Raw genomic sequence first — 27989 nt, 5'->3', positions numbered from 1 at the left:
TTAGTTTGCCAGTTGCATCTTGCGGCCATCTTTTCCATCCCTATTTCCCCACAAAAAAGCTTTTTTCCCCCCCCACTCATTGCTGGCAATTTCTATCAAAAGCAAAATAGCATCCTTAACAATGGGGGATCTTACTGTACTTTGAAAACAAGAATGGTTCCAAAATTGGACAAAATCCAATTCCCACTGTACTTGATAACTAAAGATTTGCTGAAAACGGGACAAAATCTGGCCCCCAATAAAAGGAACAAACTGCAGCATTCAGTTGAAGTATAACTACAGTTTAGAACTGTACAAGTTTTTTTTTGCAGAGTCAGGTGTACTGGCTAAAATTTAAAAAAAATGATCCTGATGCAGGCAAGACTAAACTAGGACAGGAGAGATGATTATGGTACCTGAATTCAATATAATTGAGGTATTACTGGAAATATGACGATTTAAAAGTGCCGCAGTAAGGGATATCAAGCCTGCCCAGATTTTGAAAACTGACTATTTAACATGGGTGAAATCAGTAACAACAACCTTGCATTAATATAGTGCTTTTAACATAGTAAAATATCCCAAAGGCGCTTCACAGGAGCGTAACCAGACATAAATTGACACCGAGCCAAAGAACAAGATATTAGGGCCGATGATTAAGATGTTTTATGTTAGAACACAGCCAGCGTCAACAAGCAGCTGTCTTGCTGCTAGCTCCAGGTAAATATAAATGATCCAATCTTCGCCTCTGCCGCTTTTTTGTCAGCTGCTGCCAGGTTCCCTGGCTCTGCTTCGCATCCACTAAACATAGGGAACTGCTTTAGTTTGTCTGACATCATCAAGACAGCAGCTTTAACTGCCCAACTGGTCAGACTGAAATGGGCTACCAAAAGCAGGTCACTATTCTGCGCGCATGCGTAGAAAACATGGTCTCGGCTTCAATCATCAACTCTTGGTAGTGCATTCCAGTCTCACAATGGTCTGTAAAAAACAGTTTCCCCTGCTCTCTGTCCTAAATGTCGTGCATTTAATCTTGTATCTTTTGTTCTGGACCCCTCAATCACTGGAAACAGTCTATCTACTCTGTTCATTCCATCATAATTTATCCATTAAATCACCCATTAATCTCTTCTCTTCTAATAAAAGTAGCCCTATGCCTGGATACCTCGATTGGATTGTAGAGAAGCAAGAAATGGACTGCAGAAGCAAGCAATTGCCACCGAGACGCCTCAAATGGAGTATGGTGCATGTACGCTGTAGTTACGATGATGTTGGCAATTTTTATGGCGACTTGTGCTGCTCACAATACTGCACAAGAGTTGGTCTTGGCACTGGCTATCTTCCTAGGACGGGGTTGGATACGCACTTAACAGTTGTCGAATGACCAACTAGTTACTATCCTCTGGGGAACAAGGGGGTGTAAGCAAAGGCGGCAAATGGGGCCTCATTGACTCCAAGGTATCACACTTAAAGATGGGAAATTGGAACAGAGTTAGGGGCCGAAATTGCCCCCCTCCATATGCTCCATTACCGCCTCCAAGAGGCGGATAGGCCTTACCGACTGCGGGGGGGGGCAGACGGATGTGCCAACCCATCCGAAATTGCCACTGGGCTGGGAGCAGCGGGAACAGGTTTCCACGCTGACCCCACACCGACTCCGCGGGAGCAGAGTGGCCGCCGGGCGGTGCCACTGACAGCTTTCCCCTGTGGAAAACGGTGTGTGGCTGGGCGGCGGGCGCTGCTGGCGCCTCCATTTAAATGTAATTGTCAGCCGACTCAGAGGTTGGCCCAACAATGGTGGCCATGGGTTTGGCCGAGCCACCAACAAGCACACCGGCACCGGCCCTCCCCTTTAACTGAAGGGGAGGGACGTTGCGACGCGTCAGCGACACGCTGATGTCATTGGCGCGGCGCTGATGACTTGTTGCGTCAGCTGCCCCGCTGCAAGGGCACTTTCGCCCCTCAACACCGCCACGACCGGAAATGTAGACCAAAGACCTGAATGACGGCGTGAGATCCGCCCCATGGATTCAAAACTTCAAGATTGGTAAGTGCGCTTACTATTTGGTTGGGCGGCGGGCAATTTCGAGCTCTCAATGTTTTGTGGAAATCTAAGTGCTGAGCCAGGCAGGTCCATTACACTTTGATAGCTAATCAGTCAACCTGGCTTAATTATGAGATCCTGGAGGATGAGTCCCGTCACTAGGGACTAGAACTTGTCCTGGAACGCCAAATAACCCTATAAAGGTAATGAGTCGGGTAATCTTAGCTGGAAAAGCAGCAGGAAACATGCCTCAGTTGGGTAGCTGTGCGGATTTTACTAGTTAAACCTCAGCAGTGCTCTAACCCAGATTTGGCTCAACTGAATTTAAATTCTACGGGTTTAGATAGACGGGCGTGCCCGTAATGAAAGAAAGTGCAATTTTAGTCAAGCAATTGGAAACTACTAATGTGGATTTCTCAATTGTTTGGTTCGGAGATTCTTAAGCATGATGGTGGATACTCTGCTGACCAACACAAAATTGCATAGCAAGTGTAAATTGTTGCCCTGAATAAATGGGAGACGAAGGCATATTAATTTGGGGATGAATAAGGTAAACAGCAATTTAAAAAAAGCTTAGCAAGATTAGAATGTGAGATTTATTTCTTCAACTCTTGCACCAGCACAAGTCCACGTGTACACATGCAACGCAGGTTAGCTATCATATTATAGTAAAGTGCATCGATAGAAGTAGTTCACCCCAAGATTTGAGGGAAACCAGTGGCCAAGTTGTGCAACCAAAAATTACCAGGCCAACAGAGGTAAACGTACCCTATGAAAATATAGTGTATCAAATGGAGATGTCAGACTCACAGTAGTAGGTAAGCATTAACACTGCATCATGAAGAGCATTGATGTTCGACTGGTACTGTGTTAGCTCCTCTTTAGACTTGAGTTCACGTTATGCTAATTCACCGGTGGCACAAATGAAAGTAACACTATGCCACATTTGCAATCTGAGTGGGCAAATGCAGCACTAAAAGTCAAGAACACAGTGGCACAAGGAACCTGGGCTTGAACGCAGCTGAAATAGGACTGCAGTCTCTCCTTCTAGGATGGATGTTTCGGGTTTTAAGTGAAATCAGTTCAGGCAGTCTCAAGTCAACCCAAATACACAGTGCAAAACTGCCGAAAATTCAGTAGAGTGGTTGACCTCCTCAGCGTCTTTTGATAGGACAATGTCATTCGGAGTCCATTGGGAGAGACGCTGCCAGAACGAGTTATTTAAGACATGGACATTGTGGTAGCATTGTGGAGCCTACACCTAACACTGCACTGCAATGGAACCTGAAGTGCTTCAGACACGAGAGGGAATAAAATCTTCAAGCTCCGTTAATCATCTGCCACTTCGATAAGTGCAAAAGGAATAAAAGATAATTCCGCAGTTTTAATCTCAAAGTACATCGATAAAAGAATTAAAAATAATGACCCAAAGTTGAGTATTCCTTCGATTCAAGTAAGAGAATTTTTTATTGTATTGATCCAAGAGATTAAAAATAAATGTAAACCTGTTTAAATACTGAAATCCAGTGAAGATAGCTTCTCGTTCACTTCCATTATATGGATATCCAATGGATCAAACAGCTTCCCATTCATTCCCATTAAATGGGACAATGAGCGGTACCTACTCGTTTTTATTATGTAGAATTTGCATTCCAAAAATAATAGTTCTAATAATCACAGCATAACTTTCCAGTATTAGTCTCTTTCTTGATATCTCGCACGTTCCATTGCCTCATTTTCCCTGATGACAACAGAGCAGATTTTTTTGTGTGCAACTTTCCTTTTACCCATTCATTTCTTCTTGTAAAACAATTCCTTTTTAAGCGAATACATTTTAATTTCGCTTCCACTGCGAAATACATTAAAACCGTTGAGGCACACAAGCGAGTAAATAAGCAGTCTGTGGAAATGGCAATCTGATGCAGAAACTCTGATCCAGGCAGAACACATTTTGTTTTTAAAAAACATGCTCAATTGGGATCCAGCTCCACTCACCTGTACACGTACACCCGATTCCGAGAATTCCTTTGGAAAACTCTTCGACAGCTACCACATTTCTCCACACCACCTCCCCACACCCCACATCCCTCCCACCCCCACCCCTCTCCCAAAGAATGAACTTTGATTACCAGATGAGCTGGCCTAGAAAACCTTCACAGTATCTCAACTGGACTAGCTCCCACAGAAGAGACGGCTCTGAATGAAAAATTTTACAGCTCAAGATGCTGCGGAAAATTGTCTCCCGGACGGCAGCGTAGCAAGAGAAAAAAAAAAATCAAATAGACAGCAGTGGCCACCCCACTGGCCGCTGGGAAGGAAAGGAAATGGAGCCCGACCTAGTTTGGTAAAAAAATCAGAAGCAGTAGATCAATAAATAAATCTTGGACTTTTTTTTTCTCCACCTAACCATTAACACGACATTGCGTGCATTTTCAGCAAATAAAGCTTATATTTTCCTTAGTGCGCCCACATATTCCTTTTTGATGAATGAGAAAGGGCGGCAGGTCTGATGATCCAAGAGCCCTCGTTCCGGTGTTCCGCTGCTTCCGAGATCGGACACTCCGGAGGAAAAGTAAAACAGGATCAAAAGGTGTCAGCGGCCCGGAGCAAAGATGAAGTCTAGAGCCTGTCTCTCGGTGGCAGCAACGTTCGGGTGCCACAGGTCAACCATGAAGACAACCCGTGGACCTTCTTCACTTGGACCTGCAGGCACAAGAAACAAAAATTATTAATTGGCTCGCCAAAGGAAAACCAAGTTGGCCCTTCTCACTTATAAGAATTAGGAGCAGGAGTAGGCCATTTGGCCCCTTGCGCCTGCTCCACTATTCAATAAGATCATGGCTGATCTTCTACCTCAATTCCACTTACCCACACTGTCCCCATATCCTGTGATTCCCTTAATATCCAAAAGTCTATCGATCGCTGAATTGAATATGCTCAAAGACTGAGCACCCACAGCTCTCTGGGGTAGAGAATTCCAAAGATTCACCACCCTCGAAGTTTCTCCTCATCTCGGTCCTAAATGGCCTTACTTGGTCCAACATCCTTTATAATTACAATACTAGGGATCCCACCCTAGTAATCTAATCATTACCCAGAAACGCCTGTTGGAAGGAAAGAGAGCGAGACAGAGAGTCTGCATTCGTGCAGCGAGGAAAGGCTAGGTGCAACTGGCTGGAAACACTCACTGCCTGGGTTTATTAGAATTAGATCAAAACTAGTAACATGGACACAGGCCAGTCAGCACAGTAAAATATCCCAAAGCACTTCACGGGAGCATTATCAGGCAAAATCTGACACCAAGTAGCAGTAGACAAATGACCAAAAGCTTGGTCAAAGAGTTAGGTGTTAAAGAGCGTCATAAAGGAGGAAAGAGAGGCGCAGAGGTTTAGGGAGGGAATTCCAGAGCTTTGGACTTAGACAGCTGAAGCCACAACCTCTAATGGTGGTGCGAAGGAAATCAGGGATGCACAAGAGGCCAGAGGTGGAAGAACGCAGAGTGCTTGAAGGGTTGTAGAGCTGGAGAAGGTTAGAGATAGGGAGGGGCGAGGCGAGGCCGCTGAGGGATTTGAACACAAGGATGAGAATTTAAGCATGAGAGATTAAAGAATCACCGGTAGTTAACTGTTTACTTGCCTCCATGGAATGCTGTGTGTAGGAAGGAATCGTCAAACAGCAAACAGCGCCCTTCCGCCCAACATTGCGGCTCCCCGCCCACTACCAGTTCACAGCTGCTGGGAACCTTTAAACCTGCAACAGCAGGAGACCATAGTGACAATCAACATTTGGACACAACATATCCAACTAACATTAGCAGTACAGACAGGTGGAAAATAAAACAGAATCTTAAATGTGAAAGACATCATTTTGGCCATCTGGGCTGACCAACACTGTAGTAGAATATACAGCAGCTCTTATGAGTTTGGGTTAAGACTAGCAAGGCAATTCCCTCACCGCATCCTCCTGTGAAGTGTATAACAAACACTGTAGTCAGCATATAATTGCTAGTCAGACAGTTTGACAAATGGGATGTCATAAAAATTCCCACATTGTTGCTGAAGCCTAAGCAGATATTGCTATTCTGTGGGTCTTGTGCTCGAGATCCATTCAAGTTCAACATCACAAGCCACTCCGATAAACAGACCACATATTCCCTGTGACGCTGAATGCGCTTTTGTCACCCGATACCTAGTTAAACAGCAGAGCTGGTCTCCAGTTGTCTTGGTTAACCCTCGCTACTGGACAAAGACCTAACTCTGTCAAGCCCGTGTGGTGGCTGGTGTGCAACGGCCAGCCCACGTTAAAAGAATGCACGCACAGGCATCTTCCACCCTTCAGGATGCAGTTCAGGATCTGGAATATTAGGTCCTTTATTGAAATACCTGTGAACCCATCCTTCTTTTGGCATGGAAGCAAGTCATCCTCGCTTCGAGGGACTGCCTATGATGATGATGGAACAGTAGCATGAGCTGGGAGTTGTACACAAGAACCCTCTGCAAATGCTGCCATGTGTTCCCCTGCCTTTACAGAAGGTGACAATAACAGATTGTAAGCCAACAAACTGGTTTATTTGACATAAAATACAAGAACGAACAAAATGAACAGTTTTCACAGTAAAATGTGTTAATTCCACCCACGTCCATGGAAGCAACACAAACAGACTCGAGGGGCTGAATGTCCTACTCCATTCCTATGTTCTTGAAACACAAACTCTATTGGCATTGTGAGGCAGAAACTCACTTTCAACTTAACCAGGCCCAAGCTAACTGGCTCTCCCTTCAGCTGAGCACTAATGGAGACCGTCTAGCCAACCTTGGATAACTGCATGTTTAAGTTTGCATTGGTATTGTGGAAGGCTGACATCAAAGTGACCAAACAGCTTCCTTCACCCACTGCTGGTGAGAGACACACACCAGCAATTTCACTGACATCAACACGTCAGGGAAGCATAGAAAAACAAATGTTACAGTAAAGAAAGTGACAATTTTTATCTTTTATAAATCACTGGTTAGACCTCAGCTGGAGTAGAGTAGAGCTGGAGTATTGGGTCTAATTCTGGCACCACATTTTAGAAAGATCAAGGAGTTAGTGAGGGTGCAGAGGAGATTTACTGGAATGGTACCAGGGATGAGGGGGGGGGGGGGGGGCAGGGGTTCAGTTATGTGGAGAGATGAGAGAAGGACATAAGAACATAAGAAATAGGAGGAGAAGGCCATACGGCCCCTTGAGCCTGCTCCGCCATTTAATACAATCATGGACGATCCGATCAGGGACTCAGCTCCTCTTCCCCGCCCGCTCTCCATAAACCCTTATTCCAGTATTGTTTAAGAAACTGTCTATTTCTGTCTTAAATTTATTCAATGTCCCAGCTTCCACAGCTCTCTGAGGCAGCAAAATCCACAGATCCACAACGCTCAGAAGAAATTTCTCCTTATCTCAGTTTTAAATGGGCGAAACATTTAAAATTCTGACGGGGTTAGACAGGTTAGATGCAGGAAGAATGTTCCCAATGTTGGGGAAGTCCAGAACCAGAGGTCACAGTCTAAGGATAAGGGGTAAGCCATTTAGGACCGAGATGCGGAGGAACTTCTTCACCCAGAGAGTGGTGAACCTGTGGAATTCTCTACCACAGAAAGTTGTTGAGGCCAATTCACTAAATATATTCAAAAAGGAGTTAGATGAGGTCCTTACTACTAGGGGGATCAACGGCTATGGCGAGAAAGCAGGAATGGGGTACTGAAGTTGAATGTTCAGCCATGAACTCATTGAATGGCGGTGCAGGCTAGAAGGGCCGAATGGCCTACTCCTGCACCTATTTTCTATGTTTCTATGTTTCTATGTCCCTTATTCTAAGATCATGCCCTCTAGTTCTAGTCTCCCCTATCAGTGGAAACATCCTCTCTGCATCCACCTTGTCAAGCCCTCTCATAATCTTATACGTTTCAATAAGATCACCTCTCATTCTTCTGAATTCGTAGTCGCTGAGGCCTGAGTCTGGGGATTGGCAGAGGCCTATAAAAGCTGCGAGAGGCAGTGGGAGTGCATGGTCACTGAGGCGTGAGTCCGGGGATCGACAGAGGCCTATAAAGGTGTGCTTGTGCAGCTACAGGGAGAAGGCAAAAAAGTAGGAAGAAAACGAAAGGTGATGTCACAGCCAAGGGGGTAAGTGATTGGTAAGTAGTTTTTCTTTTGCTTTTTATTTCAGTAAGTAACCTTTTAACATCGTTGTTGCCAATTTAAGTGTATCTAAGAGTTAAGTCATGGCAGGAGAGCTTGGACACGTGTTATGCTCCTCCTGTACTATGTGGGAAGTCAGGGACGCTTCCGGTGTCCCTGATGACTACATGTGCGGGAAGTGCATCCGCCTGCAAATCCTTACGGACCGCATTGTGGCACTGGAGCTGTGGGTGGATGAACTCTGGAGCATCCACGATGGTGAGAATGACGTGAATAGCACGTTTAGTGAGTTGGTCACACCGCAGGTAAAGGGTACCCAGCCAGATAGGGAATGGGTGACCAACAGGAAGAGTAGAGCAAGGAAGGTAGTGCAGGGGTTCCCTGTAGTCATCCCCCTGCAAAACAGATACACCGCTTTGGGTACTATTGAGGGGGATGACTCATCAGGGGAGGGCAGCAGCAGCCAAGTTCATGGCACCATGGCTGGCTCTGCTGCACAGGAGGGCAGGAAAAAAAGTGGGAGAGCGATAGTGATAGGGTTTTCAATTGTAAGGGGAATAGATGGGCGTTTCTGTGGCCGCAACCGAGATTCCAGGATGGTATGTTGCCTCTCTGGTGCAAGGGTCAAGGATGTCTCGGAGCGGGTGCAGGACAATCTGAAAAGGGAGGATGAACAGCCAGTTGTCGTGGTGCATAGGTACCAATGACATAGGTAAAAAATGGGATGAGGTCCTACGGGACGAATTTAGGGAGCTAGGAGTTAAATTAAAAAGGACCTCAAAAGTAGTAATCTCAAGATTGCTAGCAGTGCCACGTGCTAATCAGAGTAGGAATCGCAGAATAGCTCAGATGAATACGTGGCTTGGAGTGGTGCAGAAGGGAGGGATTCAAATTCCTGGGACATTGGAACCGGTTCTGGGGGAGGTGGGACCAGTACAAACCGGACGGTCTGCACCTGGGCAGGATCGGAACCAATGTCCTAGGGGGAGTGTTTGCTAGTGCTGTTTGGGAGCAGTTAAACTAATATGGCAGGGGGATGGGAACCTATGCAGGGAGACAGAGGGAAATAAAATGGAGTCAGAAGCAAAATATAGAAAGGAGAATAGTGAAAGTGGAGGGCAAAGAAACCCAAGGCAAAAAACAAAAAGGGCCACTTTGCAGCAAAATTCTAAAGGGGTAAAGTGTGTTAAAAAAACAAGCCTGAAGGCTCTGTGCCTCAATGCGAGGAGTATTCAGAATAAGTAGGATGAATTAACTGCACAGATAGCACTTAACGGATACGATGTGATTGGCATCACGGTGACATGGCTCCAGGGTGACCAAGGCTGGGAATTCAACATCCAAGGGTATTCCGCATTTAGGAAGGACAGACAGAAAAGAAAAGGAGGCAGGTGGCATTGCTGGTTAAAGAAGAAATCAATGCAATTGTAAGGAAGGACATTAGCCTGGATGATGTGGAATCGGTATGGGTGGAGCTGCGGAATTCCAAAGGGCAGAAAACGCTAGTGGGAGTTGTGTATAGACCACCAAATAGTCATAGTGAGGTTGGGGACAGCATCAAACAAGAAATAAGGGATGTGTGCAATAAAAGGTACAGCAGTAATTATGGACAACTTTAATCTACATATTGATTGGGCTAACCTAACTGGTAGCAATGCGGTGGAGGAGGATTTCCTGGAGTGTATTAGGGATGGTTTTCTAGACCAATATGGCGAGGAACCAACCAGGGAGCTGGCCATCCTAGATTGGTGATGTGTAATGAGAAGAGACTAATTAGCAATCTTGTTGTGCGAGGCCCCTTGGGGAAAAGTGACCATAATATGGTAGAATTCTTTATTAAGATGGAGAGTGACACAGTTAATTCAGAAACTAGGGTCCTGAACTTAAGGAAAGCTAACTTTGATGGCATGAGGCATGAATTGGCTAGAATAGACTGGCAAAGGATACTCAAAGGGTTGACGGTGGATAAGCAGTGGCAAACATTTAAAGATCGCATGGATGAACTTCAGCAATTGTTCATCCCTGTCTGGAGTAAAAACAAAACTAGGAAGGTGGCTCAACCATGGCTAACAAAGGAAATTAAGGATAGTGTTAAAGCCAAGGAATAGACATATAAATTGGCTAGAAAAAGCAACAAACCTGAGGACTGGGAGAAATTTAGAATTCAGCAGAGGAGGACTAAGGGTTTAATTAGGAGGGGGAAAATAGAGTATGAGAGGAAACTTGCAGGGAATATAAAAACTGACGGCAAAAGCTTCTATAAATATGTGAAGAGAAAAAGATTAGTAAAGACAAACGTAGGTCCCTTGCAGTCGGATTCAGGTGAATTTATAATGGGGAACAAAGAAATGGCAGACCAATTGAACCAATACTTCGGTTCTGTCTTCACGAAAGAAGATACAAATAACCTTCCGAAGGTACTAGGGGACAGTGGGTCTAGTGAGGAGGAGGAACTGAAGGATATCCTTATTAGGTGGGAAATAGTGTTAAGGAAATTAATGGGATTGAAGGCCGATAAATCCCCGGGGCCTGATAGTCTGCATCCCAGAGTATTCAAGGAAGTGGCCCTAGAAATAGTGGATGCATTGGTGATCATTTTCCAACAGTCTATCGACTCTGGGTCAGTTCCTATGGACTGGAGGGTAGCTAATGTAACACCACTTTTTAAAAAAGGAGGGAGAGAAAACGGGTAATTATAGACCGGTTAGCCTGACATCAGTAGTGGGGAAAATGTTGGAATCAATCATTAAGGATGAAATAGCAGCGCATTTGGAAAGCAGTGACAGGATCGGACCAAGTCAGCATGGATTTATGAAAGGGAAATCTTGCTTGACGAATCTTCTGGAATTTTTTGAGGATGTGACTAGCAGAGTGGACAAGGGAGAACCAGTGGATGTGGTGTATTTGGATTTTCAAAAGGCTTTTGACAAGGTCCCGCACAAGAGATTGGTGTGCAAAATCAAAGCACATAGTATTGGTGGTAATATACAGAAGTGGATAGGGAACTGGTTGGCAGACAGGAAGCAGAGAGTCGGGATAAACGGATCTTTTTCAGAATGGCAGGCAGTGACTAGTGGAGTGCCGCAGGGCTCAGTGTTGGGACACCAGCTCTTTACAATGTACATTAACGATTTGGATGAAGGAATAGAGTGTAATAAATCCAAGTTTGCGGATGACACTAAACTGGGTGGCGGTGTGAGCTGTGAGGAGGATGCTAAGAGGCTGCAGGGTGACTTGGACAGGTTAGGTGAGTGGGCAAATACATGGCAGATGCAGTATAATGTGGATAAATGTGAGGTTATCCATTTTGGGGGCAAAAACACGAAGGCAGAATATTATCTGAATGGCGCAGACTAGGAAAAGGGGAGGTGCAACGAGACCTGGGTGTCATGGTTAATCAGTCACTGAAAGTGGGCATGCAGGTAGCCAGGCGGTAAAGGCGGCAAATGGTATGTTGGCCTTCATAACTAGGGGATTTGAATATCGAAGCAGGGAGGTCTTAATGCAGCTGTACAGGGCCTTAGTGAGGCCTCACCTGGAATATTGTGTTGGTTTTGGTCTCCTAGTCTGAGGAAGGATGTTCTTGCTATTGAGGGAGTGCAGCGAAGGTTCACCAGACTGATTCCAGGGATGGCTGGGCTGTCACATGAGGAGAGACTGGATCAACTGGGCCTTTATTCACTGAAGTTTAGAAGGATGAGAGGGGATCTCATAGAAACGTATAAAATTCTGACGGAACTGGACAAGATAGATGCGGGAAGAATGTTCCCGATGTTGGGGAAGTCCAGAACCAGGGGACATAGTCTTAGGATAAGGGGCAGGCCATTTAGGACTGAGATGAGGAGAAACTTCTTCAATCAAAGAGTTGTTAATCTGTGGAATTCCCTGCCGCAGACAGTTGTTGATGCCAGTTCACTGGATATATTCAAGAGGGAGTTAGATATGGCCCTTACGGTTAAGGGGATCAAGGGGTATAGAGAGAAAGCAGGAAAGGGGTACGGAAGGAATGATCAGCCATGATCTTATTGAATGGCGGTGCAGGCTCGAAGGGCCTACTCCTGCAACTATTTTCTATGTTTCTATTCCAGTGAGTAGAGGCCCAACCTACTCAACCTTTCCTCGTAAGTCAACCCCCCTCATCTCCGGAATCAACCTAGTGAACCTTCTCTGAACTGCCTCCAAAGCAAGTATATCCTTTCGTAAATATGGAAACCAAAAACTGCACGCAGTATTCCAGGTGTGGCCTCACTAATACCCTGTACAACTGTAGCAAGACTTCCCTGCTTTTATACTCCATCCCCTTTGCAATAAAGGGCAAGATTCCATTGGCCTTCCTGATCACTTGCTGTACCTGCATACTAACGTTTTGTGTCTCATGCACACGTACCCCCAGGTCCCGCTGTACAGCAGCACTTTGCAATCTTTTTTCATTTAAATAATAACTTGCTCTTTGATTTTTTTTCTGCCAAAGTGCATGACATCATACTTTCCAACATTATACTCCATCTAGCAAATTTTTGCCCACTCACTTAGCTTGTCTATGTCCTTTTGCAGATTTTGTGTGTCCTCCTCACACATTGCTTTTCCTCCCATCTTTGTATCGTCGGCAAACTTTGCTACGTTACACTCAGTCCCTTCCTCCAAGTCGTTAATATAGATTGTAAATAGTTGGGGTCCCAACACTGATCCCTGCGGCACCCCACTGGTTACTGTTTGCCCTCCCGAGAATGAATCATTTATCTCTACTCTCTGTTTTCTGTTCGTTAGTCAATCCTCTATTCATGCTAATATATTACCCCCCCAACCCTCTGAACTGTTATCTTGTACCTTTTATCTTTTATGTGGCACCTTGTCAAATGCTTTCTGGAAGTCCAAATACACCACATCCACTGGTTCCCCTTTATCCACTCTATTTGTTACATTCTCAAAAGAATTCTAGCAAATTTGTCAAACATGACTTCCCCTTCATAAATCCATGCCGACTCTGCCTGACCGAATTTTGCTTTTCCAAATGTCCCGCTACTGCTTCTTTAATAATGGGCTCCATCATCTTCCCAACGACAGATGTTAGGTTAACTGGTCTATAGTTTCCTGCTTTTTGTCTGCCTCCTTTTTTAAATAGAGGCGTTACATTTACCGTTTTCCAATCTGGTGGGACCTCCCCAGAATCCAGAGAATTTTGGTAAATTACAACAATGCATCCATTATCCCTGACACTACTTCTCTTAAGACCCTAGGATGCAAGCAATCAGGTCCAGGGGATTTATCTGCCTTTCATCCCATTATCTTACTGAAGCTTGGATTGTTTTCCTTAGAGTAGAGAAGGTTATGGGGAGATTTAATAGAAGTGTTCAAAATTATGAGGGGTTTTGATAGGTAGGGAGAGTCAGTAACCAAAGGACACAGATTTAAAATAATTTTCAAAAAATGGAGGAGATTAAACGCAACAAGTTATGATGATCTGGAATGCATTGCCTGAAACGGTGGTGGAAACAGATTCAATAATAACTTTTAAAACGGGTTGGATATATACATAAAAAAGAAAAAATTGCAGGGCTATGGAGAAAGAGCAATAGAATGGAGCTAATTGGACAGCACTTAGAGCGCTGGCACAGGCATGATGGGCAAAATGGCCTCCTTTTGTGCTGTATAATTCGATGATTATATTAATTTAAAATTCACAAATTATCGCACAGTACCATCGGAGTGAAGCCTGACATTGCCTTCCGAGCTATTTATTTGCAGAACAGTATGATTTTTAGCAATTCTACTACAAATGTCACACCAATAAAGAATGTCAACTGTGACATTTAACACCCAACATCTAAAACAAACAATAGAGCCAAGTAAGTAAAAATGCAACAGGCAGACTTGGGTCCATCTTGTTCGATTATCTCCTGAAATTCATTGAGTTAAACTCAGTTGAAATATAACCAAATACTGGACCTTGTGGGCGAGAAGTTTCACAGGTTCTCTTGATCTCCCTCTGTAACTTTGCAGAAACGCTTAACAGTGTAAACAGCCGTTTTTAGCCATTTACACTATTTATCCAGGGTTCCACTGATCTCCGATCAGAGACCCCCTGCCGAAATTCCAGGTGAGTGCCATCTCCAGGGTACCTCCCTCCACCGTTACCTCATAATAGCACTGGTATTATCAAAGATGCAATTTCTTCATTTAAGGAGGAGCTGGGTAATTAGTTGGGAATGGTGGTTATTGGAATAGCCTTAACTGAAATGATGAAATACTGCAACAACAACTTATATTTATTTCGCGCCTTTAACATAGTAAAACGTCCCAAGGAGCTTCACAGGATTGTTTTAAGACAAAGCAAATAAATTTGACACCGAGCCACATAAGAGGAAATTACATCAGATGACCAAGAGGAGGGTTTTAAGGAGTGTCTTAAAAGGAGGAAAGAGAGGCGGAGAGGTTTAGACAAGGAGTTCCAAGGTTTGGGCCTAGGCAGCTGAAGGCACGGCCACCGATGGTTGAGCAGTTATAATCAGGAATGCTCAAGAGGGGAGAATAAGAGGAGCACAGACATCTCGGGGGGGGGGGGGGGGGGGGATTGTGAGGCTGGGGGAGATTACAGAGATGGGGAGAAGCGAGGCCATGGAGGGATCTGTAAACAAGGATGAGAATTTTGAAATTGAGGCTTTGCTTAACCGGGAGCCAATGTAGGTGGGCGAGCACAGGGGTGATGGGTGAGCGGGACTTGATGCAAGTACTGCAGTATGCCAGGTTTGAACAGAGAAGATGGGCAGATGCTGCAATATTCTGGAGCTTAGCTTGATTATCTTTGGGGGCATTGTTTGAGCAGAGTGCAGGGCATTTTACTTCACATACGACGTGCTATACCTGATCTGGAAGTGCTTGATGCTGACAGTAGGAGTCGAAGTGGAAAGCGTTTCATTTCCCAGCACAGATATCCCTCACTTTACAGAAATATACACAAAGAAAATGACATTAAAAATACTGAAGCCAAGATTGCAACAACAGCACAGTTTCAAAACTTTGCCTTGTTGCAGGCAAGATTATATTGAAGTTTACTGCGGAAAAGATGAAAGTGTTGTTGCAGTGGAGACTTTTGTTCTAAAGAAACTGTTCCAGGATTCCATTTCAGGTTTGTAGTGAGGTAGTCACCATTTCCAGGGCAGCAGTTTAGCACTGCAATTGGTTTCGCAACCTTGGTGTCATAGTTGACCCTGAAATGAGCTTTCGACCACATATACGCAGCATAACTAAGTCCACCTATTTCCACCTCTGTAACATCGCCCGTATCCACCTTAGCTCATCTGCTGCTGAAGCCCTCATCCGTGCCTTTGTTACTTCTAGACTTGACTACTCCAACGCACTCCTGGCTGGCCTCCCACATTCTACCCTATGTAAATTAGAGGTGATCCAAAACTCGGTAGCCCGTGTCCTAACTCGCACCAAGTCCCTCTCACCCATCACCCCTGTGCTCGCTGACCTACATTGGATTCCGGTTAAGCAATGCCTCGATTTCAAAATTCTCATCCTTATTTTCAATCCCTCCATGGTCTCGCCCCTCCCTATCTCTGTAATCTCCAACAGCCCCACAACCTCCTGAGATGTCTGCGCTCCTCTAATTCGGCCCTCCTGAGCATTCCTGAACTATTGGTGGGGCATGCCTTCTGTTGCTTAGGCCCCAAGCTCTGGAACTCCCTGCCTAAACTTCTCCGCCTCTCTATCCTCCTTCAAGACGCTCCTTAAAACATACTGCTGACGAAGCTTTTGGTTACCTGCACTAATTTCTACATATGTGGCTCGATGTCAAATTTTTATTGCATAATACCCCTGTGGAGCACTTTGGGATGTTTCACTACATTAAAGGCACTATATAAATGCAAGTTGTTGTTGTTTAAGTGCCCCTAGGATTGGGGGCAGGGAATGGGGGAGAAGAAAGAAGCATTTTCACTTTTGATAGCTATCTAATAGAAAAGTCATTCGTGGGTATCAGCTGAGGAAAGAATTGGCCTCAGCTGTGATAGCTTCAAGGCTATCATCAGTGGTTATTTGGACAAAGCATCAGAAAAAAGGATTTGAAGAAGGGGACAGTGTTTCATTTTTCCAGCTATCCCTCATCTTAATTTATCACTACTTCTGACAGTAGACTAACTGGTCTAAAGTTACCTTGTTTATCCTTCTCTCCCTTCTTGAACAAGGGTGTTACATTGACTGTCCTCCAGTCCCACGGCACAATAGAAACCTGGAATTCCTTCCCCTAAAAGATGCTGGGTCAGCTGACATTTTCATGCTGAGATCGAGAGATGTTTGTTAGGCAAGGGTATCAAGGGATAAGAACATAAGAAATAGGAGCAGGAAGGGGCCCTATGGCCCCCTCGAACCTGCTCCGCCATTCAATATCATGGCTGATCATCGACCTCAACTCCACTTTCCCGCCCGACCATATCCCTTGATTCTCCTAGACTCCAAAAATCTATCTATCTCAGCCTTGAATATATTCAGAGACTCAGCATCCACAGCCGCCTGGGGCAGAGAATTCCAAAGATTCACAATCCTCTGAGTGAAGAAATTCCTCTCTGTCCTAAATAGCCTATCACGTATCCTGAGACGGAGACAGGATAGAAACTCCATCCAGGGGAAGCAACCCCTCAGCATCTATCCTGTCAATTCCCTTCAGAATCTTGTATGTTTCAATGAGATCACACCTCATTCTTCTAGACTCCAGAGAGTATAGGCCCATTCTACACAATCCCTCATCATAAGACAGCCCTCTAATCCCAGGAATCAATCTAGTGAACCTCCGTTGTACCGCCTCCAAGGCAAGTATATCCTTCCTTAGATAAGGAGACCAAAACTGTACACACTACTCCAGGTGTGGTCTCACCAAGGCCCTGTACAATTGTAGTAAGACTTCCTTACTCTTATACTCTAATCACCTTGCAGTAAAGAACAACATGCCATTGGCTGTACCTGCATGCTAGCTTTGTGTTTCTTGCACAAGGACACTCAAATCTCTCTGAACAACATTTGAAAGTTTCTCACTATTTTAAAAAATTCTGTTTTCTTTCATTCTTCCTACCAGTGAATAACCTCACATTTCCCTACCTGCCACCTTACTGCACACTCACTTAGTCTATCTATATCCCCTTGCAGATGCTTTGTGTTCTCCTCACATCTTACTGTCCCACCTAGTGTTGTATCGTCAGTAAACTTGGATACATAACACTCGGTCCCTTCATCTAGGTCAATTAACAAAGACTTTCAATAGCTGAGGCTCCAGCATTGATCCTTGCGGCACCCCACTAGTTACAGCCTGCCAACATGAAAAAGACCCGTTTATCCCGACTCTCTGTTTTGTGTCCATTAACCAATTCTCTATCCATGTTAATACACTACCTCCAATCCCATGAGCCCTTATCTTGTGTAATAATAACCTTTTATGTGGCACCTTATCAAATGCCTTTTGGAAATCCAAATATACTACATCCACTGGTTCCCCTTTATCTACCCTGCTAGTTACATTCTCAAAAAACTCTACTAAATTTTTCAAACACAATTTCCCTCTCATAAAACCATGCTTACTCTGCCTAATCATTATCTAAGTACCCTGATACCACTTTCTTAATAATGGATTCCAGCTTTTTCCTGATGACTGATGTCGGGCTAACTGGCTTGTAGTTCCCTGTTTTCTCTCTCCCTCCTTTCTTGAATAGGGGTGTTACATTTGCTACCTTCCAATCTCCTGAGTTCTAGAACCTAGGGAATTTTGAAAGATCAAAACCAATGCATTCACTATTTCTGCAGCCACCTCTTTTAGAACCCTAGGATGCAGAACGTCAGGTCCTGGGGATTTGTCAGCTTTTAGTCTTATTAGTTTCACTAGTACTTTTCCTCTACTGATATTGATTACATAAAGTTCCTCACCCTCATTAGTCCCTTGGTTCCCCACCATTTTAGGTATACTCTTTGCATCTTCTACTGTGAAGAGACAGACACAGAATATTTGTTTTAACGTTTCTGCCATTTCCTTATTCCCCATAATTTAATCTGTCTCAGTCTCTAATATACCAATGTTTACTTTTGCTATTCTCTTCCTTTTTACATACTTGTAGAAGCTCTTACAATCCTATTTTTATATTTCTTGCTAGTTTTCTCTGTCTACTTTTTCCCTTTTTTAATCAATTTTTTGGTTATCCTTTGCTGGTTTCTGAAACTCTCCCAATCCTCAGGCTTACTACTATTCTTCGTAACTTTATAAGCTTCGTTCAATCTAATGCTATCCTTAATTTCTTTAGTTAGCCACGGATAGATCATTTTTCTATGGAGTTTTTGTTTCTCAATGGAATATATTTTTGTTGAGAATTATGAAATATTTCTTTAAATGCTAGCCACTGCTTATATCTATTGCCATACCTTTTAATCTCTTTTTCCAAACTACCTTAGCCAATTCATAGAAACATAGAAACATAGAAAATAGGTGCAGGAGCAGGCCATTCAGCCCTTCTAGCCTGCACCGCCATTCAACGAGTTCATGGCTGAACATGAAACTTCAGTACCCATTTCCTGCTTTCACGCCATACCCCTTGATCCCCCGAGTAGTAAGGACTTCATCTAACTCCCTTTTGAATATATTTAGTGAATTGGCCTCAACTACTTCCCGTGGTAGAGAATTCCACAGGTTCACCACTCTCTGGGTGAAGAAGTTTCTCCTTATCTCGGTCCTAAATGGCTTACCCCTTATCCTTAGACTGTGACCCCTGGTTCTGGACTTCCCCAACATTGGGAACATTCTTCCTGCATCCAACCTGTCCAAACCCGTCAGAATTTTAAACGTTTCTATGAGGTCCCCTCTCACTCTTCTGAACTCCAGTGAATACAAGCCCAGTTGATTCAGTCTTTCTTGATAGGTCAGTCCCACCATCCCGGGAATCAGTCTGGTGAATCTTCGCTGCACTCCCTCAACAGCAAGTATGTCCTTCCTCAAGTTAGGAGACCAAAACTGTACACAATACTCCAGGTGTGGCCTCACCAAGGCCCTGTACAACTGTAGCAACACCTCCCTGCCCCTGTACTCAAATCCCCTCGCTATGAAGGCCAACATGCCATTTGCTTTCTTAACCGCCTGCTGTACCTGCATGCCAACCTTCAATGACTGATGTACCATGACACCCAGGTCTCGTTGCACCTTCCCTTTTCCTAATCTGTCACCATTCAGATAATAGTCTGTCTCTGTTTTTACCACCAAAGTGGATAACCTCACATTTATCCACATTATACTTCATCTGCCACGCATTTGCCCACTCACCTAACCTATCCAAGTCACTCTGTAGCCTCATAGCATCCTCCTCGCAGCTCACACTGCCACCCAACTTAGTGTCATCCGCAAATTTGGAGATACTACATTTAATCCCTTCGTCTAAATCATTAATGTATAATGTAAACAGCTGGGGCCCCAGCACAGAACCCTGCGGTACCCCACTAGTCACTGCCTGCCATTCCGAAAAGTACCCATTTACTCCTACTCTTTGCTTCCTGTCTGACAACCAGTTCTCAATCCACGTCAGCACACTACCCCCAATCCCATGTGCTTTAACTTTGCACATTAATCTCCTGTGTGGGACCTTGTCGAAAGCCTTCTGAAAGTCCAAATATACCACATCAATTGGTACTCCTTTGTCCACTTTATTGGAAACATCCTCAAAAAATTCCAGAAGATTTGTCAAGCATGATCTCCCTTTTACAAATCCATGCTGACTTGGACCTATCATGTCACCATTTTCCAAATGCGCTGCTATGACATCCTTAATAATTGATTCCATCATTTTACCCACTACTGAGGTCAGGCTGACCGGTCTATAATTCCCTGCTTTCTCTCTCCCTCCTTTTTTAAAAAGTGGGGTTACATTGGCTACCCTCCACTCGATAGGAACTGATCCAGAGTCAATGGAATGTTGGAAAATGACTGTCAATGCATCCGCTATTTCCAAGGCCACCATTCATACCTATGTAATTGGCTTTATTTAAGTTTGAGGCTCTAGTTTTGGACTTAAGCAAGTCACTCTCAAACGTAACGTGAAATTCTGTCGTGTTATGATCAAAGGCGGGAAAATGGAGTTGAGGTACAGATCAGCCATGATCTAACTGAATGATGAAGCAGGCTCGAGGAGCTGAATGGCTTATTCCTGTTTCAACTTTCTATAACAAAAACACCCCCAAAAATTGACAGTGGATCTGTACATAAGTAACAGTCGGCACCCTGAGGACAGGAGAACAGTGCATAGTACTGTGAGCATGAATGCATAATATTAAAAACGGTCTACAATGAAGCAGAAATGGTCTAGCGTGCATACACACATGATGCAAGGATGATGGCTGGGAATTGGAAATGTCACAATAGTGCCACAGAAGATGCTCGGAGATTGTGATTAAGGCACTCCATTGAATAGATTAAAAACCACATTTGCTTTGCATTTAACTACTGCTATACTTGGCCTGAAATGCTTGATGTGGACAGTGGGTATAAAGAATCATATTCTATTTCACAGCACCTTGGATAGCACAAATGTTCACGGGAAATGAATTGAAAATACATTTTACAAAGGTTTTCTGGACATCTGACAAAAAGAGTCCATAAACAAATCACTTCATAGTGAAAGGCTCTAAATAATGGGCTTTCACAATTGGGCTGTTATGCAAATAATCGGGGGCTCAGCACAGTGAGTCACTGAATCACACAGATCAAAAAGGTCCCAAGCTTGGTTTGTTCTGAATAACCAGTGCAATCAGATCATGACTCTAACCTGAGCAGGAAATAAAAGCCAGCACTCGCTATTCTCTTCAGGGGAGGAGAGGGAAGGGAGCCAGTGAGTGTAGACCTGAACCCAGCCAGAGTCAGCGTCTTCAGGGGAGGAGGGGGAGAAAACCAGTGTGTGTTGAGCTTAGTACATTAGAGTCAACACCTTTAGGGATGAGGGTGGGGAACAAGTGAGTGTAGTCTGAATCCAGCCAGTGTCAGCACCTTCTGGGGAGGAGAAGGATGGGAACCATTGTGTGTATTTCTGAACCCAGCCAGAAGAGGTGGTGAAAACTGGGAGTGGAGGAGAAACAGTCTAGGAATGTGCAATGGGTTTGGATTTCAGCACAGCATGAGGGACAATGTGTGAGACAGGGATTTACAGCTTTGGAAGAACAAGAGAGAGGAAAGAATGTTTCATGGAAACTAGATGTGTCTATTCTGAATTTCTGTCTTGTACTTACAGTAATGAGTGTTGTTATCTCCTTTTACCAAATATTGTGACAGAGGTGCGGCGAATGAGGGCCCGGGGCAGCACGGGCCAGCCCACACTGCGATATGTGCACACACTAGGTCCGTGCAGCAGAGCAGGTCTCCAGTCGTACTGGTTAATCCTTGCCACTGGACAAAGACCTAGCTCTGTCAAGCCCGTGTGGTGGCTGATGTGCAACGGTCACCACACTTAAAAAAAATCCACACAAAGGCATCTTCCACCCCCTCAACTGGAGTTCAGGACTGGAACATCAGGTCCTTCATTGAAACATCTGTGAACTCTCGTGGAAGCAAGTCATCCTCGTTCGAGGGACTGCCTATGATGATACATAGAAACATAGAAAATAGGTGCAGGAGTAGGCCATCCGGCCCTTCGAGCCTGCACCACCATTCAATAAGATCGTTCAGTACCCCGTTCCTGCTTTCTCTCCATACCCCTTGATCCCTTTAGGTGCAAGAGCCATATCTAACTCCCTCTTGAATATATCCAATGAACTGGTATCCACAGCTCTCTGCGGTAGGGAATTCCATAGGTTAACAACTCTGAGTTAAGAAGTTTCTCCTCATCTCAGTCCTAAATGGCTTACCCCTTATCCTAAGACTATGTCCCCTGGTTCTGGACTTCCCCGACATTGGGAACATTCTTCCTGCATCTAATCTGTCCAGTCCAGTCAGAATTTTATATGTTTCTATGAGATCCCCTCTCATCCTTCTAAACTCCAGTGAATACAGGCCCAGTTGATCCAGTCTCTCCTCATAGGACAGTCCTGCCATCCCTGGAATCAGTCTGGTGAACCTTCACTGCACTCCCTCAATAGCAAGAACATTCTTCCTCAAATTAGGAGACCAAAACTGAACACAATATTCCAGGTGGGGCCTCAGCAAGGCCCTGTACAGCTGCAGTAAGACCTCCCTGCTCCTATACTCAAATCCCCTTGCTATGAAGGCCAACATACCATTTGCCTTCTTCACGGCCTGCTGTACCTGCATGCCAACCTTCAATGACTGATGAATCATGACACCCAGGTCTCGCTGCACCTCCCCTTTTCCTAATCTGCCGCCATTCAGATAATATTCTGCCTTCGTGTTTTTGCCCCCAAAGTGGATAACCTCACATTTATCCACATTATACTGCATCTGCCATGTATTTGCCCACTCGCCTAACCTGTCCAAATCACCCTGCAGCCTCTTAGCGTCCTCCTCACAGCTCACACCGCCACCCAGTTTAGTGTCATCTGCAAACTTGGAGATATTACACTCAATTCCATCATCCAAATCATTAATATATATTGTGAAAAGCTGGGGTCCCAGCACTGAGCCCTGCGGCACTCCACTAGTCACTGCCTGCCATTCTGAAAAGGACCCGTTAATCCCGACTCTCTGCTTCCTGTCTGCCAACCAGTTCTCTATCCACGTCAGTACATTACCCCCAATACCATGTGCTTTGATTTTGCACACCAACCTCTTGTGTGGGACCTTGTCAAAAGCCTTTTGAAAGTCCAAATACACCACATCCACTGGTTCTCCCCTGTCCACTCTACTAGTTACATCCTCAAAAAATTCCAGAAGATTTGTCAAGCATGATTTCCCCTTCATAAATCCATGCCGACTTGGACCAATCCTATCACTGTTTTCCAAATGTGCTGCTATTTCATCCTTAATGATTGATTCCAACATTTTCCCCACTACTGATGTCAGGCTAACTGGTCTATAATTACCCGTTTTCTCTCTCCCTCCTTTTTTAAAAAGTGGTTCTCAAGACCCATGCAATGACATGCGAGATTGAAAGCAGGTCAGGTGCGGTCAGAATTAAATGCAATTGCGATGATCCACACAGCCCTACCAACACTCACTGTATGATTCACAAACGAAGAATGTAAAAAGCGCTAGAGACATGAGACTCCCAAAGCAAGTGCTCTACTCGGAGCTCCTTCACAGCAAACGAGCCAAAGGTGGGCAGCGGAAACGCTACAAGGACACCCTCAAAGCCTCCCTGATAAAGTGCGACATCCCCACTGACACCTGGGAGTCCCTGGCCCAAGACCGCCCTAAGTGGAGGAAGTTCATCCGGGAGGGTGCCGAGCACCTCGAGTCTCAACGTCGAGAGCATGCAGAAATCAAGCGCAGGCAGCGGAAAGAGCGTGCGACAAACCAGTCCCACACACCCCTTCCCTCAACCACCATCTGTCCCACCTGTGACAGAGTCTGTGGCTCCTGTATTGGACTGTTCAGCCACCAAAGAACTCACTTCAGGAATGGAAGCAAGTCTTCCTCGATTCCGAGGGACTGCCTATGATGATGATGATGATGATGATGATGATGATGGAGAGGGCACCATGGGATCAAATCTCAGCAGAGTTCACCGACTTCAGAGAGAAAGAAAAAATTACTTTGGAATGATTTTGTTATGAATATTCAAGACTAATGCCAGCTTAAGATTTGATCCTGTCCTCCACTTTTCTCCTTTAATGGGTACAGATCAACAGACAGCAGCAGAGCTCCCTTCATCCCTTCCCCTCCCCGTACCTTGGCAAAAAAGCCTGTTTTCATGGGCGAGCCTAAACAGTGAATGCCAGGAGGCCTTTTCACTGTGAAGAGCATCCCAACCAAAAAAAATCCTATTCTCAGCCAATACCACACACACACACACACACACACACACACACACACACACACACACACACACGGAATTTCAAGCAGAGATCAGAGGACAGTGATCAGGTGCAGGATCCAACAGGCAGAAATAAGGGACAGGAACCCTGGCTGATTCTTTACCGCTCTTCTCCAGAGCAGCAATGGCCAACGACAGCCCCGATTGAGATTCACTAACATAGGCCGGGAATTGAACCTGGGGCCTCATGCTCTCTCAGCTTTAGACCTGCTTTGGGCAGTACTTTGAACCATGAATCCATCAAGGGAACTTCCAAATATCATTATTTAAAAGTACAGCACATCAGTACGGTAGAAGTCAAGAACAAAATTATACTTGAGAAAATGTTCAGGAGACAATTACAACGTTTAAAGAATCATAGAAAAATTTCAGGTGGCCATTTGGCCCATCGTGTCCGTGCCGATCGGAAAAGAGCTACACAGCCTAATCCCATCTTCCAGTACTAGGTCCGTAGGTCACGGCTCTTTCAAGTGCACATCTAAATACTTTTTAAATGTGATGAGGGTTTCTGCCTCTATCACCCTTTCAGGCAGTAAGCTCCAGACTCCCACCACCCTCTGGGTGAAAAAATATTTCCTCATCTCCCCTCTAATCCTTCTACCAATGACGTTAAATCTAGTCTATTCTAGTCCATTTCAGAACTGGACAAAATTGTGGACTGGAATCTACCTAAGTGTATACAATGCTAGTCATGCACCTCCCCTTTTTAATTGTACAAATGTAGGCATTTAAAAGTCTTGGAGTATAAAAGCAGGGAAGTCTTACTACAGTTATACAGTGTATTGGTGAGGCCACACCTGGAATACGGCATACAGTTTTGGTTTCCATATTTAAGAAAGAATATACTTGCTTTGGAGGCAGTTCAGAGAAGGTTCACTAGGTTGATTCTGGAGATGATGGGGCTGACTTATGAGGAAAGGTTGAGTAGTTTGGGCCTCTACTCATTGGAATTCAGAAGAATGAGAGGTGATCTTATAGAAATGTATAAGATTATGAGGTGGCTTGGCAAGGTGGATGCAGAGAGGATGTTTCCACTGATAGGGGAGACTAGAACTAGAGGGCATAATTTTAGGGGCCACCCATTTAAAACTGAGATGAGGAGAAATTTATTCTCTCAGGAGGGTTGTAAATCTATGGAATTCACTGCCTCAGAGAGCTGTGGAAGTTGAGCCATTGAATAAATATAAGACAGAGATAGACAGTTTTTTAACTGATGAAGGGAATAAGGGGTTATGGGGAGCGGGCAGGGAAGTGGAGCTGAGTCCATGATTGGATCAGCCATGATCGTATTAAATGGTGGAGCAGGCTCGAGGGGATGTATGGCTTACTCCTGCTCCTGTTTCTTATGTTCTTATTAAAGTCAAGCATAACCACAGGGAAGGTTTTGCCTGAAAGCATTTTGTGACTCATTTATACTGAAACCCTTCTGCTCCACGTAGAGTGCATTTGTTTCCAGACAAGCATTTGAAGTTCCCAACGGGATGATTTCCCCCTCCTTGTTCCTCCTCCTGTAGATGAGCGACAAGACAGCGATAGCTGGATTACCCTTGAGGCCCCATGTGGCAAGGCACCTAATTTGCCAGGAATCACCTTTGTTTGCATACGTAGGTGGGCTCCCAGCGGTATTGCCATTTCTGACTGGAACCTTGCTGCTGGGGAGGTGAAAATGATATGCTGCTGGTGCCTTTAAATGTCTGCAGCAGCTTTGAGGGCCAGGTATGGTTGCTGCACTAAGGATTTCCAATAGTAAAAAGTCCACGGAGCTCAAAGCTCCAAATTTTCAGAGGCTTCCACTGAAGTATTGCTGGCACAAATCCAAACGAAGAGAAAATCACTGGGTGGGGGGGGTGGACACACACTGCCCCCTACTTTAAGGCCCATTACCACGGGCAAGGCCTTCCTGCCTGGGGGCAGGTGGCGGGGCCGACCCATCCGCAATTGCCCTCGAGCCAGGGACGGCGCAGCAAACCCGCCCCGACATCACTTTGAACAGCGCCCCAAAGTGCTGGGAGGCAGTGTCGGAGTTAAAGAGCCCAATTTTCCGGCTCTTCCCTCTGACTCCTGCCGGGTGGTAAATTTCCAGTTAATTCGAAGTGCCCTCCCCAATTTCCCGCTGAGGGCAATTTCGGCCCCACTGTGTGAGGCACAAGGGAGCTAGCAAAAGGAACTGCCCAAGCAAATTAGAAGATGACAGCTCATGACACCCCCCACATAGCTACTCAGTGCCATAATCTTACCAAGTCAGGCAAGGAACAGTCTGCCACATCATACAACAATGTACTATATTAAGAATGTTGCCCATTTACAACCACTTTTCCCTTACTATGTTGAAGGACTTCAAGTGATCACCAGTAACTGGCTGCAGTGTTTCTGGGCTAAGGAGGGGAAAATCAACCTTTCGTGCTCTGGATTGTGATCTAGTCACACCGGGTGAAGGGCGGGCTTGGTCTGGCTGCATGTCTCTCACGATTGATTAACCTGCTATGACTTATCATTTAGGTTCACACATCCAGAATGGCTACTTGGGAGAGATACTGGAGAACTGCCAACACTTTCTGAACCATAAATCACCAGCAAGAACGAGCACCATCACAAAAGGGGTGAAGAAAACTGGGAAAAAGCAAGGTTACAAGATAAAGGGAGTGTCGTGTACTGCAGGTCTTTCACTGAAGCAGTGAAAATAAAACTCACTGCAAAAATGAGCGTGCATGGAATTAAAGGCAACCTGTTGGCTGGGTAGGGAATTGGTTAGAAGGTACATAAGAACATAAGAAATAGGCCATTCAATAAGATCATGGCTGATGTGATCATGGACTTCCCTGCCCGCTCCCCATAACCCTTTACTCCCTTATTATTCAAAAATCTGTTTGTATCTCCGCCTTAAATATATTCAATTACCCAGCCTCCACAGCTCTCTGGGGCAGAGATTTACAACCCTCAGAAGAAATTACTCCTCATCTCAGTTTTAAATGGGTGGCCCCTTATTCTAAGACTATGTCCCCTAGCTTTAGTTTCCCCTATGAGTGGAAATATCCTCTCTGCATCCACCTTGTCGAGCCCCTCATTATCTTATATGTTTTCAATAAGATCACCTCACATCCTTCTGAACTCCAGAGTATAAGCCCAACCTACTCAACCTATCTTCATAAGTCAACCCCCTTATCTCAGGAATCAACCGAGTGAACCTTCTCTGGTAGGAGACAGAGAGTAGGGATAATGGGTATGCATCCAATTGACAGGATGTGACTAGTGATGTTCTCCAAGGATCTGCAGCTGCAGCTTTTCACTATATATATCAATGACTTGGATGAAGGAAGAGAGAGCCGTATATCTAAATTTGCTGAGTTAAGTGCCACAGTAAATAGCGTAGCTGGGAGCAGAAAGTTGCAAAGGGACATTGATGAATTAGGTGAGCGGGTAAAACTGTAGCAGACGGAGTTCAATGTATCGGGGGGATGGCGGAGAGCGAGACAGTCGGGGCCGCAGAGAGTGAGAGTGTCTTGGGGGGGCGACAGAATCTGGGGGGGGGGGAAAGAGTTGCGGGGGAGCGGAGAGCAAGAGAGTTGGGGGGGGGGAGAAAGAAAAGGGTGGGGGGGAGCGGAGAGCGAGAGTGTCAGGGGGGGCGCGCAAGAGAGTCGGGGGGGGGCAAGAGAGTCGGGGGGGGCAAGAGAGTCGGGGGGGGCAAGAGAGTCGGGGGGGGCAAGAGAGTCGGGGGGGGCAAGAGAGTCGGGGGGGGCAAGAGAGTCGGGGGGGGCAAGAGAGTCGGGGGGGGCAAGAGAGTCGGGGGGGGCAAGAGAGTCGGGGGGGGCAAGAGAGTCGGGGGGGGCAAGAGAGTCGGGGGG

The 27989-nt window shown here is 45.2% G+C and overlaps 1 protein-coding gene across 3 annotated transcripts in view; it reads right to left on the bottom strand.

The window, feature by feature from the left end:
* Positions 1–4141: 4141 nt before the first annotated feature.
* The window catches only part of LOC139268322 (aspartate beta-hydroxylase domain-containing protein 2-like), a 43845-nt gene continuing 19997 nt past the window's right edge, over positions 4142–27989 (bottom strand). For 2 of the 3 annotated variants that reach the window (XM_070886393.1, XM_070886394.1), the window contains exons 3-4: positions 5660–5773; positions 4142–4726 (exon numbers count right to left, since the gene is read on the bottom strand). In XM_070886393.1, coding sequence (XP_070742494.1) covers positions 4617–4726; positions 5660–5773 — 224 coding nt within the window. In that variant the 3' untranslated portion in view covers positions 4142–4616. Of the gene's footprint in view, positions 4727–5659; positions 5774–27989 lie in introns of those variants that run through there. The other variant, XM_070886395.1, reaches the window with a different exon arrangement.

The sequence above is a fragment of the Pristiophorus japonicus genome, chromosome 8, assembly GCF_044704955.1.
Source record: "Pristiophorus japonicus isolate sPriJap1 chromosome 8, sPriJap1.hap1, whole genome shotgun sequence".
Taxonomy (NCBI): domain Eukaryota; kingdom Metazoa; phylum Chordata; class Chondrichthyes; family Pristiophoridae; genus Pristiophorus; species Pristiophorus japonicus.
Note: the sequence above shows the minus strand (reverse complement) of the source record. Positions and strands in the feature narration are given on the sequence as shown.